At 40.0% G+C, this 13,767-nt stretch overlaps 1 protein-coding gene across 1 annotated transcript in view; it reads right to left on the bottom strand.

Moving 5' to 3' along the window:
- The window catches only part of cog5 (component of oligomeric golgi complex 5), a 124,572-nt gene that overhangs the window by 95,036 nt on the left and 15,769 nt on the right, over window positions 1–13,767 (bottom strand). Inside the window, exon 6 of the mRNA XM_048554284.2 lies at window positions 7,082–7,202. Within this exon, the coding sequence (XP_048410241.1) occupies window positions 7,082–7,202 (121 nt within the window). The remainder of the gene's footprint in view (window positions 1–7,081; window positions 7,203–13,767) is intronic.

The raw sequence follows: 13,767 nt of genomic DNA, 5'->3' as shown, positions 1-13,767 counted from the left end.
GTCTTCCCTGGACTGACCTATCCCCTCCCTACGTCCCCACCTATACTCTCTCCACCTATCTTCTTTTCTCTCCATCTTCGGTCTGCCTCCCCCTCTCTCCCTATTTATTCCAGAACCCTCACCCCATCCCCCTCTCTGATGAAGGGTCTAGGCCCGAAACATCAGCTTTTGTGCTCCTGAGATGCTGCTTGGCCTGCTGTGTTCATCCAGCCTCACATTTTATTATCAACACCCAGTGAATGTGTTTTGTCAGTGTTTTTGAGACAAGTGTGTGGGTTCAGACATTGGCAGAAATCCTGATGCTTCATTGGGAATCTTTTCCATCCCTGGAACAAGTTGATCTTTTAATGCTATCGTGGAATCAGTTTAGATTACATGTCTAGAGTTGTACCAAAGTCTTCCCAATCAATGACCAGACTCATATAACTGAGCCAAACCCAACTAGTACATACAAACATTCTCTTATAGTACTTGTCCCTTTCAACCACATTCAAAATTTAAAATACACCTTTCATCAGATAAAACATGCAAACATTGAGAGTCAAAGATTTTAAATAAATTATTCTACAGTCGTTCGTTTCACAAGCTATATTTGGCAAACCACTACAGGACCACTTCAAGAGCAAACAATGTCGCAAACAGGTCTCAGTTTGGATTTATATGCTTCTGGTTCAGATTCTTTGGGACAACACCAATACAAGCAGTTAACTGCATAATCTAGACTGGTGAAATATATCAGTATTGAAGAATTCATCTTTAAAATTAGGCATTAAAGTAACATAACATATTCAGCAAGGTTAATATTAAAGGTACCGTGGGTCAGAGAAAAGCTAGTGGTTCTTGTACAACTTGCCTGACATTGCTCCCTCAATTAATGTTACAAAGAAACAAGGCTAACAACAGACCAGATTTCTGTTGATGGATACTGACCGTTACATTTACTGTCTTAAAAGATCTTAATACCTAAAGTTATGATAACATTCAATTTATATCAATAATTGAATGTCAAGAGGATGTATAGCTGCTATTTTACAAGTATTCTCACTATCTTTTACTATTTCCATAATGTTAATAACACTGAAATTCTAGCTTAGATTTAACTTCAGATTACTGTAATGTAGGAAGTAAGTGAAAAAAATGCTAGATAAGGATATTTTGTAGCTCAACGAGATTTCAGATACGTATCAACTAAGCAAGCTGGAAAATTCAATCTAGAAATAATCAGCAAGTATGCTGACCTACTGCATCACCGGCTGATCAGTAGAACTGATCAAATGTTTAGAGTCAAAGTATGCAATTACAACTGTTTGCTGGTCTATAGTTGATATTTGTTTATACTGAAAGGCGTCAGGAGGAGACACGAGGGAGCCAATACAATAATCAGACTGGAACGAAAAGTAAATTAAAGCAACACTCTGAAGTCGGCAATAGTGACATAATGGGAACATACTTAAAGCTGAGGTAAACAACTGACTTAGTCATACAGTTGTCGAGTCACACACCACGGAAACAGACTGTTGAGTCCAACTCGTCTGCGTCGATCTAACATCCTAATCTGACCTAGTTCCATTTGCCGGCATTTCGCCCCTATCCCTCTAAAACCCTCCTATTCGTGTAGCCATCCAGATTCCTTTTAAAATGTTATAATTGTACCTGCCTCCATCATTTCCTTTAGCAGTTTGGTCCTTATGTGCACCACCCGCTGTGTGCAAAAGTTACCCGTCTGGTCCCTTTTAAATCCACCCCCCCGCACCATAAATCTATGCCCTCCAATTTTGGACTCCCCCATTGTGGAAAAACACCTTCACTATTCACCTTACCTATGCCCTTCATAATTTCATAAACTTCTATAAGATCACTCCCTCGCCTCCGATGCTCACTGCATCAAATGGTGGAATTTGCATAATTAGGATTAAATCTAGAACCACTCAGTTTGAATAAATGTATTCATTAAAGTGTAAGTGAACTTGTAAACAAAAACATTTTACTGCATGTCAGCTTAAATATTTCATGCAATTGAGTTGTGAGCACATATAATCATCTTAAATACTTCTTCAGAAGAAAATTTAAAAACTGCGCAAGGCAAATGGCCACATTCTAATCTAATCCACACCAATTACTGTTGAAAAAAGATTTTTTTTGACAGTGCAGTCAAGATTCAAACAATATCTGAATCTGGAAAGCAGCAAATATTTTAGCAGTTGACATGTTAAGCTGGACAGAAACAACATGCAAGAAGGGTCTGGTGTCAAAATCAAAAATCTCAAAATACTTACCTTACAGGTCAAACAAGTTGCAGTATTTGGAGACAGTAAGGGCTGCAGATGCTGAACGCTAGAGCCAATAAATGTGGAGCTGGAAAAGCCCAGCTGGTCAGGTAGCATCTGAAGAGCAGGAAAGTCAACACTTAAGGCCGAAATCCTTTGTCAGAACTGGGCATCAGTCCTGTTGAAGGGTTTTAGCCCAAAACGCTGCCTTTCCTGCTCCTCAGATGCTGTCTGACTGGCTGTGCTTTCCCAGCTCCACACTGGTTGCAGTATTTGTTCATTTCTACACCATCTTTCAATGAAGAAATGATTTGGTTTATTGATATTTAAATGATCACAAATATGTTAACACAAAGTTACCACGACAGAGAACATGACTTCAAGTGCACATGATCTGCACTCCCAACATTATGAGGCAACACTTAAATTTTGTAATTTTTATGGGCAAGTTTGAAATGACTTCTTACTACAATCTACTAACTTTGTCGAACTGGAAATCTTCACTGTCAACTTCACAGTCATTGAAGGCAACATGAATTGGTGCAGGCAGCAAATTTTAGAGACTGCCATCAATTAAAATGATGGAGCTAGTTCACCACTCACAGTTGCTGAGCAGTACTGAACAGAGAAGCAGCTTCCAACAATGAGAGTTAGGATACCTCATTTGAACTAGGAACCAAGGACCAATGGTGCTCCTTATCATCAAGCGAGGCCCACACACAATGGATGCCAGAGTCAGCCCAAGGAGCTACAATGTGCTAAATACAAAAAGGTATCCAAGACATGCCATTATTTCTACCTGATGAGCCAATCAACAACACCAGTTGACAGCAATATTATCACTGAATTTAGAAGGTGATAAAAATTAAATTCACACATGTTGCTGGTAGCAGACAGGGAAAGGCTAAAGTTAACAATCCAGGAGCCAAAGGAATGGAGAGGATTGCCACTACCATCCACTTCTTTGTCTCGCATCTCAGGCAGAATGAAGAGCCTGTAGAGGTGACAGAACTCAAATTTCGAACAAACAGGTCGGGTCCAATTTCATTTTCATAATAAAGTCATTTTTTTAAAAGAATCTTCTTTTCACATATTTTCCCTGCCTTTATTAAGAAAAACCTTTGTAACTACTGAATGGATAACTGTTTAATGCTAGTCCAAACTGTACCTGACCTTGTCCAACTTACATGTCTGGGTGATGCACAGGTTAGAGGAAGAAAGCAATAACATGTATATTTTGTCACAATGATTGGAAGACAACTAGAGGCCACATAAAGGAACATGGCTAAAGAGAAAAATAATCAATCAGGATTGCAATCTAACACAATTCAGATTTAATAAGTTATAAAATTAATTTGAATAAACATCCTTGAAAAGGGAAAACTTCAGCAGGGCACTGGAGGCTGTGGAGGGCTACGGTGAGAACACGGATAAGTGGTTCTGAGTCCATGAAAAGATCAGCCATGATCTTATTGAATGGCGGAACAGGCTCGAAGGGCCGAATGGCCTACTCCGGTTCCTAGTTCTTATGGAAGAAGAGTAGATGAATGAAATTAATTGAACAGCTGTTTCAAAGGGCTTCTTAGCTGTATAAGATGAGTCAAATGACCTTACAGCATGCTGCAATCCATGGTTTCTACCAATATTGTTCCAAATACAGTTCTGCACCCCCACCTTGATCTTGTTACTCAGAAATTAAAAGTACTTAAGATTTAATAATAATCAGGAAAATGTACAAACATTTCCATGCTTTATGCAGAAAATACATTCGAATCCTTTCTACTCTGGAAACCCTGAGTTCATGCCATCACCATCTCAAGTTCAATTCTGATCCCTCGTCAGTCTCCTTGCCAAACCCCTTCACAAGCTCGAACTCAAGTCTACAATGAAAGTCTTCACTTTTTCCTATCAGTGATTATCTCCAAACCCTCACAAATGGCCTTGAATTTTTTTTGGTTTACTTTCAAACTCCTGCAAATTTAATCTACTACTTGCACACCAAGACTTTAACTCTTTTAAAATCTCTTCATCCTCGCAGGATCATTCAACTTTTTAAGCTCTGCAGTCTAGTCTTAGTGACTTAGTTCTCTCTCTCAGCATTCAAATTCATGGCGCCAGATAGCAATATCACCCCCACAAGGTGATTCCAGCAAAAGTGAATGAAAGAACAGCCAAATGGAAAAAAAGTTGGTACCATGCATGGAACTAACAACCTTTGACAGGAACTACACTTCCATTCACAGGCCAATTCTCCCCACAGTTGCTGCTGATTGGCTCACTAGTGTAAGAGGGCATATTTGCCAGGCAAGGTCAGTACTGGAAGCGTCTGTATTCACCAGAGGTTGAAAGAATCAGACAGAAGAATAAAACGTATAATTTTTTTTTTAAAAAAAGGTATACAGACTAAATGAAGGACAGATGTTTCCTTTAGTTGGGAATTGACTATTTAGGATTAAAACGAGGAAATCTTTCTTCATTCAAACAGTAGTGAACTTGTTGAATTGTCTATCATAGAAGGCTGCAGATGCCAAGTTACTAAATATATTCAAATGAAGAAATAGTCTTTTTAGATTTAAAAGGCATCTAAATGCATGGGAAGAATGTGAGAAACTGGCGTCGAGATGAGATTATCAGTCGGATCATGCTGAATGGCAGAGCAGGCTGAAAGGGCAAAATGGCGAACTCCTGCTTCTAGTCTCTATGAGGCAAATGGATAACATAGCAGACCAGAAACCAGTAAAACGTGATGTCACAGATGATGCTTGTAAATTAATGTGTTTTTAATGAAATATGCCGTAGTTAAGGCGGGGGGTGGGGGAGGGGGGGGTGGCAGAAAAAAACTATTGTTGCTAACTTACAGCCGTCGTCTTGTGCCAATTTAAATACAATGGAGTCTTGGAAATTTAATCTTGGAAACAAATCTTCCTGTGAGCTGTGGCTTATGTGGAACCAGAGGTTCATTAGCTTTCATTTATTCATATTTTTATATTAAATCAACTACTAGTCATAATTTGAATAACTGAAATTTGGAGGTGATAATGGCCATTCCACTGCAGATTTTTTCAAATATTTTAAACTATTATGTTAGGACACGTAGCTTAGATTTCATCCTATAAAAAGACAGTTGCTTCAGCCCAAAATCTTTAAATCAGGTCTACTGCTTTCTGAGATAATAAAGTGTGAAGCTGGATGAACACAGCAGGCCAAGCAGCATCTCAGGACCACAAAAGCTGACATTTCAGGCCTAGACCCTTCACCAGAGAGGGGGATGGGGTGAGGGTTCTGGAATAAATAGGGAGAGATGGGGAAGTGGACCGAAGATGGAGAGAAAAGAAGATAGGTGGAGAGGAGAGTATAGGTGGGGAGGTAGGGAGGGGATAGGTCAGTCCAGGGAAGATGGACAGGTCAAGGAGGTGGGATGAGGTTAGTAGGTAGGAAATGCAAGTGGGGCTTGGGGTGGGAGGAAGGGATGGGTGAGAGGAAGAACAGGTTAGGGAGGCAGAGACAGGTTGGACTAGCTTTGGGATGCAGTGGGTGGGGGGGGGGGGGGAAAGAGTTGGGCTGGTTCTGTGATGCAGTGGGGGGAGGGGACGAACTGGGCTGGTTTTGGGATGCGGTGGGGGAAGGGGAGATTTTGAAGCTGGTGAAGTCCACATTGAAACCATTGGGCTGCAGGGTTCCCAAGCGGAATATGATTTGCTGTTCCTGCAACCTTCGGGTGGCATCACTGTGGCACCACAGGAGGCCCATGATGGACATGTCATCTAAAGAATGGGAGGCGTGGGGGTGGGGGTGGGGGGTTGAAATGATTCGTGACTGCTTTCTGAGCATGTTTTTCTTGATTCTTAAAATAATATCATTGTATTCTCAAACATCTACTATCCTGGAAAGGCCTAGTTTTCACTAAACAAGTATCCACACAGACTGAGATAGCAAGAACTGCAGATGTTGGAGTCAGAGATAACACAGTGTGGAGCTGTAGGAACACAGCAGGCCAGGCAGCCCTGGAGGAGCAGGAAAGTTGACGTTTCAGATGAGTACCCTTCTGCAGAAATGGGGACGGGGAGGGGAGCTCAGAAATAAAAGAGAGAAGGGGTGGGGCTGGGGAAGGTAGGCTGGATGGTGATAAGTGACTGCACGTAGGCAGTGTGAGGATTGGTCAGTGAGGTGGGAAGAGATGATGGGCAGGTTGTGTCAGGTCAAGGAGGCAGGGACAAGGCTAGGGATGGGGAGATTTTGAAACTAGTAAAATCCTCATTTAGGCCACTGGGCTGTAGGCTCCCGAGGTGGAATAGAGTTCACAGAATAGAATCAGAGAATCCTTACAATGTGTAAGCAGGCCCTTTGGCCCAACAAGTCCCCGACCCTTGGAGCAACCCACCCAAACCCATTCCCCTACAACCCACCTAATCTACACATCCTTGAACTCTACAGGCAATTTAGCACGGCCAATCCACCTAGCCTGAACATCTTTGGACTGTGGGAGGAAACCAGAGTACCCGGACAAAACCCACGCAAACACGGGGAGACTGTGTGAAGTTTGCACAGTCGCCAGAGGGTGAAATTGAACCCAGGTCACGGGCACTGTGAGGCAGTAGTGCTAAACACTGAGCCCACCGTGCCACCCTAATAGGTGGTGGTGGTGGAGAGGGAAATATATCTACGCAGGCTGTTGCGTTTCATGAAATGGAGTTGATGACACTGCTGCAATTCCAATAGTCTACTTTTTGAAACAGATCAAATAACAATGTTAAAAGCACTTAGTAGAAGCAGTGACTGACTTTTTAAGACAGCTAAAAGGTTTATTTACTTACCCAACTCATTGAGACTCTGAGCAGCTTTAGTGATTTCCCTGCTTCCTCCCTGTAGCTGACCTTGGAGCCGCTTACTTAGGTACAAGATACGGATTATTCTTCGAAGCAAATCACAGGCTGCCTGAATGAAATTCAAAAAATACTGATTTGCTAAATATTTTGGAGGCTGTGACCTTGTGAACTAGTTTTCTTAGGTTTACAAAAGTTCAACTTGTATTGCTCATATGTCTTAAAAGATGTGAGATTATGTTCTTTTTCTTAAATGCAAACTCGTACAGATTTAAACCTCATCATGTCATTTACTCGTACAGTTCACATGTGAATCCCACAATAATAGACCATTTGCTCAATACCATCAAGAATTATAATGCTCTTTTCCTAACTAGAACATAAATGATTAAGATTCATCGTTTCCAAAACCTTAAATCTCTTCTTTAACGTCAGAGTAACGCCATTTGATCAGACAGAAGTTGATTCTTCTCAAAGTAAGAAAATATTAGCATAAATCCCACATACGTTTCTTCCCACCTCTGTCTCAATTACTTTCATTGTTTTTCTTATTCATACATCATTAGTCTGATTATCACTTGTATACCAAGCATTGACTTGATACAATACTTTTGAATAAGTTAGAATTGTCTCTCTTGGGTTTTCATAATATTTTTGTGCAATCAAGCAAGTATGAGGCAATGCTGACTTTCAATTTCTCAATAATTGTAAAATTGAATAATTTTAAAATTGTAAAAAACCCCATTAAAATGAAACAGTTGAGCCATATTCAAAAACAGTAATGGATCTGTTCGGAGTTTGGAAGGATTAAGGGTGATTTTATTGAAAAGACCTTATTGATCTTGAGTGAATCTGACAGGGCAACTTTTGAGAAGTTTTTTCGACTAGTGGGGAATCTCAGACTAAGTGACATTGTTACAGAATAAGGGGATATTCATTTAAAACCAAGATGCAGAAGAATTTTCTTCTCCCTGGAGGGGTAATGATTGTTTGTAATTCTCTACCCCAAAGAGCTGTGGAAGATAAAACACAAAGTATTTAAAGAAGAGGTGCGCATATTTTTGAAACAATAGTGAGCTGAGGGCTTTGATGAGCTCGCACAAAACAGCAGTTAATGCCTGGGGCAGATCTTTGCAAATAGCACAGCCATTAGCCTACTCGTCTTGCTATATCTCACATTCTTCTTAGCAAGTGGAATGAGTGTGCAGAACTCCACAGAACAGAGGTGCATTAGTTAGTATGTAGATACAGCAAGTAATTTGGAAAGGAAATGGAATGTAATGCTTATTACGCAGGAAATCAAGTACAAAATTAGGTCAGTGTTTATACAACTGCTCTTGGTTTCATGAAGACCACATCCAGAGTACTGTGTCAAGTTGTAGTTTCTGTACTTCAGAAAGTATTTAATTGCAAATGAAACAGTCCAGAGATGGTTCAATCAACTTATTCCTGAGTTGAAGGGGTTACCTTGCAAAGAAAGATTGAGAAGGTTCATTTATACTCATTGGAGTTTAGAAAAACAAGTGGTGGTTTTATTGAACAATGCAAGTTCAGAGGGGATTTGACACAGCGGATGCCGAGAGATGTTTCTACTTGTCGGAAAGTCTAGAACTCGAACACACAATTAAAAAAAAAAGTAGGGTGCTCCCATTTAAGACCAGGAGCGGGATAAATCTTTACTCCCAGTGAAATATGACACTGTGGTATTGTCTTTCGCAAAGAGCAGCAAAGGCAGAGATAGACAGATTTTTGATTGACAAGAAGGGCAAGGATTACCAGGTGCTGACAAGTAAGAGACACAAGGCCACAATCAGATCAGCCATGAACTTAAAGCTTGTGGGGTCAAATGGTGAACTCCTGTTCATAATTCTCATGCTGTTGCATGTGTAGTGTTCAGGTGGGTATCAACAGTTCCATCACACTTAAGAGTATTGATTTCCCCACCAACCATATCAGTAAACGTCCGTCAATCACCATCACATAAAATCAACTGAGTAATTAATTTCACTAGTGCTATGGAATCTAGCTGTTCACAAATGGGCAGCCACTGTTGCCTGCTTAAGTTTTTCACTTTAAAAGGTTATGAGAAGTTTCTCAGAACCAATGATCATAAAACCATATCGCTCTCAAGGAGGCAATGGAGCCCATGTGCCTGAATCAGCTTCCTGAACCAATAATCCAATTAGTCTGACTCCCCTGCTTTTTTCCCCCCCGTTGTCTTTTAAAATACTATATTTATGGGCTATGGGCGCAACAGACTAGGCCAGGATTTATTGCTCATCCCTAATTGCCCAGATAGCAGTTCAGAGTCATCCATAATCGCTGTGGGTCTGGAGTCACATTTAGGCCAGATGAACAGTAGATTTCCTTCCCTAAAGACAACAGTGAATCAGATGTGTTTTCAGCAAATGATGCTGCCATGGTTGCCATTAGACCATCTTTTCATAGATTCTTTTATTATTGAATTCAATTTCACCAACTGCTGAGGGGGATTTGAACTCATGTGCCAAGAGTACTATCCTGATATTCCATATTCAAAGTCCAGTTACATCAACATTACGCCAGTGTCTTTCTAAAATGATCCTGATCCTACAAAAATGTACTACATAAACGGTAATTATTTTTGTTTTAAGTTTAAAGCATCTCCCCATCTATATATGGAGATTGTACATTTGATTAATACATACAGACAGTTCATGGATTATGAACAGGATCCGTTGAGCCTATTCACATGTCATTTTGTATGCAAGTTGAAACACAATGCAGGGCAACATAAAATAGCTGTTCTTAAGTACAGGGACATGTACATATGTCACATATTTAAAATTATTATTCATTCATTCTTGTACAGGACGATGTATATAGGTACGAGTGTTTGTAAATTGGCTGTTCGTAAATTTTAATCCCCATACGCGAAACATTGTTTCCTTATTCAAGTGTGATTGCGTAGAACTTACAGCAGACTCTTAAATAACTACAGAATACCATTCTTGATACTATACTGTGTAGAGTTATTTTGTATTCTTCCAGCTATTCTGAAGATGGAATTTGCATGTGCAATCAAAGAGGTGGCCATGCACGTCAAAGACCACTGATATACAGTGGTAGCCGTGCATACTATCTACAAGATGCACTAAAGCGACTCACCAAGGTGTTATTTACAACACTTTTTAAACCTGCTACCTTGAATGTCCATAAAGAGAAAAGCAGCTGATGCATGGAAATGCCACCACCTCCTCAAAGATTTTTCCAAGCCACACTCTACTGACTTGGAACAATATCACCATTCCATTGTGTCATTGGGTCAAAATTCTGGACTTTCCCAAATACTTTCCCAGCAGCTTTTTTGGGTATGCCTGCAACTGATGAGCTACAGCAGTTCATGGAGATAGTTCACTGTGACCCTTGAAAGAAGATTAGGCTTTGAGTACAAATTCTGGTCTTGCCAACAATCCCCACATTCCATCAAATATTTTTTAATGGGTACCAAAAAGCCTTGCATAAATAAGTGCATCTTAAGATAATTCTTTGTACTATTGTACAACAGAAACTTTGCAAAATGAGCAGACTGGATTTTGCTCTCAGAACAAACGCGCAAGGAAGTGACTTTGACATAATACAATGCAAATTGGCTTGCACCAGTTTTCATATTGATTTTGACAAATAGTACATATCTTCATGACCAAAAGGGGTACATTTCAACCTTTTGTATGTGTCTTATTTGCAACATGTATGCTTTAAATATATACTTTGCTAGGTGGGCGTCCCAAGCTATGGATTGCAAGGCGAGTTGTTGGGGTTGCAAATTCTGAGGCAGCAATTATGGATGTGAAGCTTGGACTGAATTTTATAAGACTGAATTTTTCTGGTTTTCGTTTTTCACCCACCACCCCCACAACTCTCTTTTGGTGGGTATGGCTTAATCATCTATTCTGTGAAGTTTGACTTATTATAACCTTAGCAGGCTGTTTAAAAAAAAAGGGGAATCTTCATTTTGCTCTCTCTGGTTTCTCCAAATAGTTGTTGAATGGTATCACATAGACAGCTACAGTGTCAGTTCTAAACATTTCCATAATTTGTCACATTTCTTCTCAGATAATATTGTGCAGTTGGTGCACTCATCAACAATCTAGCACACTTTGTTTTGATGACATAAATGATGGTAAAGCCAAAATATAAAGTTCAAAATTCATGAAAAATGTACCAAAATTATCAAAAGTTAATGATACCCTCTGTGATCCCTGTATCACTTGTAAAATTTCTGAATAAAATTTCTAAACAAAAAAAACTGTACCTCTGTAGGAATATTGAATATACTCGCAGTTTAAGGCACAATTGAATAACTTGTGACAAAAATATTTTAACATATTTGTCACATTCAGGACTGTCTTATTAAAGTCGTAGGCTGTTTATTTCAGCTTTTCCTCGCATGATGATGGTGATGGCTAGCATGAGGGGACATAGCTTTAAATTGAGGTGGGATAGATATAGGACAGAAGTCAGAGGTAGGTTCTGTACTCAGAGTAGTAAGGGCATGTACTAAGTAGTAAGGCCTACAACAGTAGCAGACTCGCCAACGTTAAGGGCATTTAAATGGTCATTGGGTAAACATATGGATGATAATGGAACAGTGTAGGTTAGATGGGCTTCAGATTGTTGTGCTGACCTGTGAAACCATCAAGGGCCGAAAGGCCTGTAGAGTGCTGTACAAGCCCTATGTTCGATATTCTATGTTGTCAGCATTTTTGCAATTTTTTTCAAATTTAATAAAGCTCAACTTTTACAAGTTTCCAGGGCATGTATGCATATATTACTGAAAAAGAGCCAAAATAGAACAGGAGAAAGTTCTGAATCAGTGCCACTTTGAAATGTTTTGATGTCGATTAAATTGCCTTCATTACCCCTTTCCTTCTGTGTTACGTTATCTTGGGTTGGGCCATCTGTTCAGATTCTTTGGACTGAAAAGTAATGCCCACATCCAGCATACACGTTATTGCTGGCAATGAGTTCCAAATAATAATTTTTGTAGGGGTATGTGGGTTGCTCCACCTTGCATTACAAATAATTTCCATCAGGATTATTGTAAATCTGCCAAAATATTTCTCACCTACATTATTATAGAAAATGCACCATCAATTTGGCCCATTGGTTGTTTAGCAGTAACCCGAGAACAACACCACCGTCTGCTCAACACTGGCAAGACCAAATGTAAATTTAGTGAAGAGAAAATGGAGTTATAGACCAGTTAGCCTGGCATCAGCCTGGGGATAATAAGTGAGTCCATTATAAAAGATTCAGTAGCAAACACTTGGGATTTGGCTTTTGAATGGTATCTCTTTATTGTCCTCCATATTATGCCACCTTCAAAATCATCTTCTGTTTTTTTTTAAATGTTATTTAGCCAATCAAAATTTGGTGCCTTTGGCTCCATAACAGGAACTCTTGTGTTTTAATATTTCCTGACTTCCATTCTATCAAAGACTTTCCATTTAGTTATTTTTCCACATTCCTCTATTGCTTCCCTTACTCTTTCATTGGATGAGGCCAGTATCAGCTACAGAAGGAATATTTTCCCCTTCCTTCCTGATTTAGATTTTTTTTTGTTCTTGTACGGGTGATGGATAGAGCTGGCAAGGTCAGCATTTGTTCTCCACGTGTAAATGCCCTTGTACTAGTGACTTATTAGGGCTGCCAAGAGTCACAGAATTGTTATGGTGCAGAAGACCATTCCGCCCATCATGCCTGCCAATGTAAGTCAGCACTGATTTAGGTTATTAGTGGTATTTCTTCAGTATCTCCTTTGAGCAGCTAAGCACTTTAATTTAGGAGATGTTATTACAGCAGCAGTATTGTTAAAAAACTCACATTTCTAATATTTAACATTCAAATTAATGAATTGAATAGAATAGAGATGGCTAGGCGATGTTTCACACCTGCAGCTTGCAAGAGCTGATAGATACACGTACAATCTCAGTGACCACAGTAGCAATGCATAGCTTATTCAAGGAATTTCAGCTTGGAACTAATGAGTTAGGGTCTGTGCTGCAGGCACTACAACACATCACGAAGCTTGGAAGCTCTCCTCCTCCAACAGACAGTGACACCCTTTAGACTGACAATATCAAGTTTAGTCTGTGATCAGGGACAAGGGTATGACTTCAAAATGAAGCAGACTCTGAGATCAAGAATTAGCTTTGCGTAGCCTCATGCAGTACCCTTATCTGATTGGTAAAATGTCCTTTCTCCCAGTGGAGACAAGGGCACAGATTGCAGGGAGGATGGGTGAACTGATTAGAGCACCATGGTGCATAGGGTGACATTAAAGTGGGAGAGTAAACATGAATGTAGAAATAATAGAGTGCACAGTTAGGAGAATAGATACTGTTCCCTTCAGCAAACACAAAACATACTGTAGCCTATGTTGTCTACCTGGTGCCAGGGTTTGGGTCATCTCTTCTGGCTGGAAGGTTATTTGGAGTGGGGACGGAGGATCAGGCTATTGTGCTCCACACTGGTACCAACGACTAGGAACAAGGTTTCTACTGAGGGATTATGAGCAAGTTGAGGTTCAATTTAATGGCAGAATCACAAAAGCAATGATTTCAAGATCACTACCCTGAAGTACATGCAAATTGGCATGGGACAGGCAGGTAAATCTGTGGTTCAAAGACTGGTCT

The sequence above is a fragment of the Stegostoma tigrinum genome, chromosome 25, assembly GCF_030684315.1.
Source record: "Stegostoma tigrinum isolate sSteTig4 chromosome 25, sSteTig4.hap1, whole genome shotgun sequence".
NCBI lineage: Eukaryota > Metazoa > Chordata > Chondrichthyes > Orectolobiformes > Stegostomatidae > Stegostoma > Stegostoma tigrinum.
The sequence above is the reverse complement of the archived record's forward strand: the minus strand, read 5'-3'. Positions and strand labels throughout refer to the sequence as shown.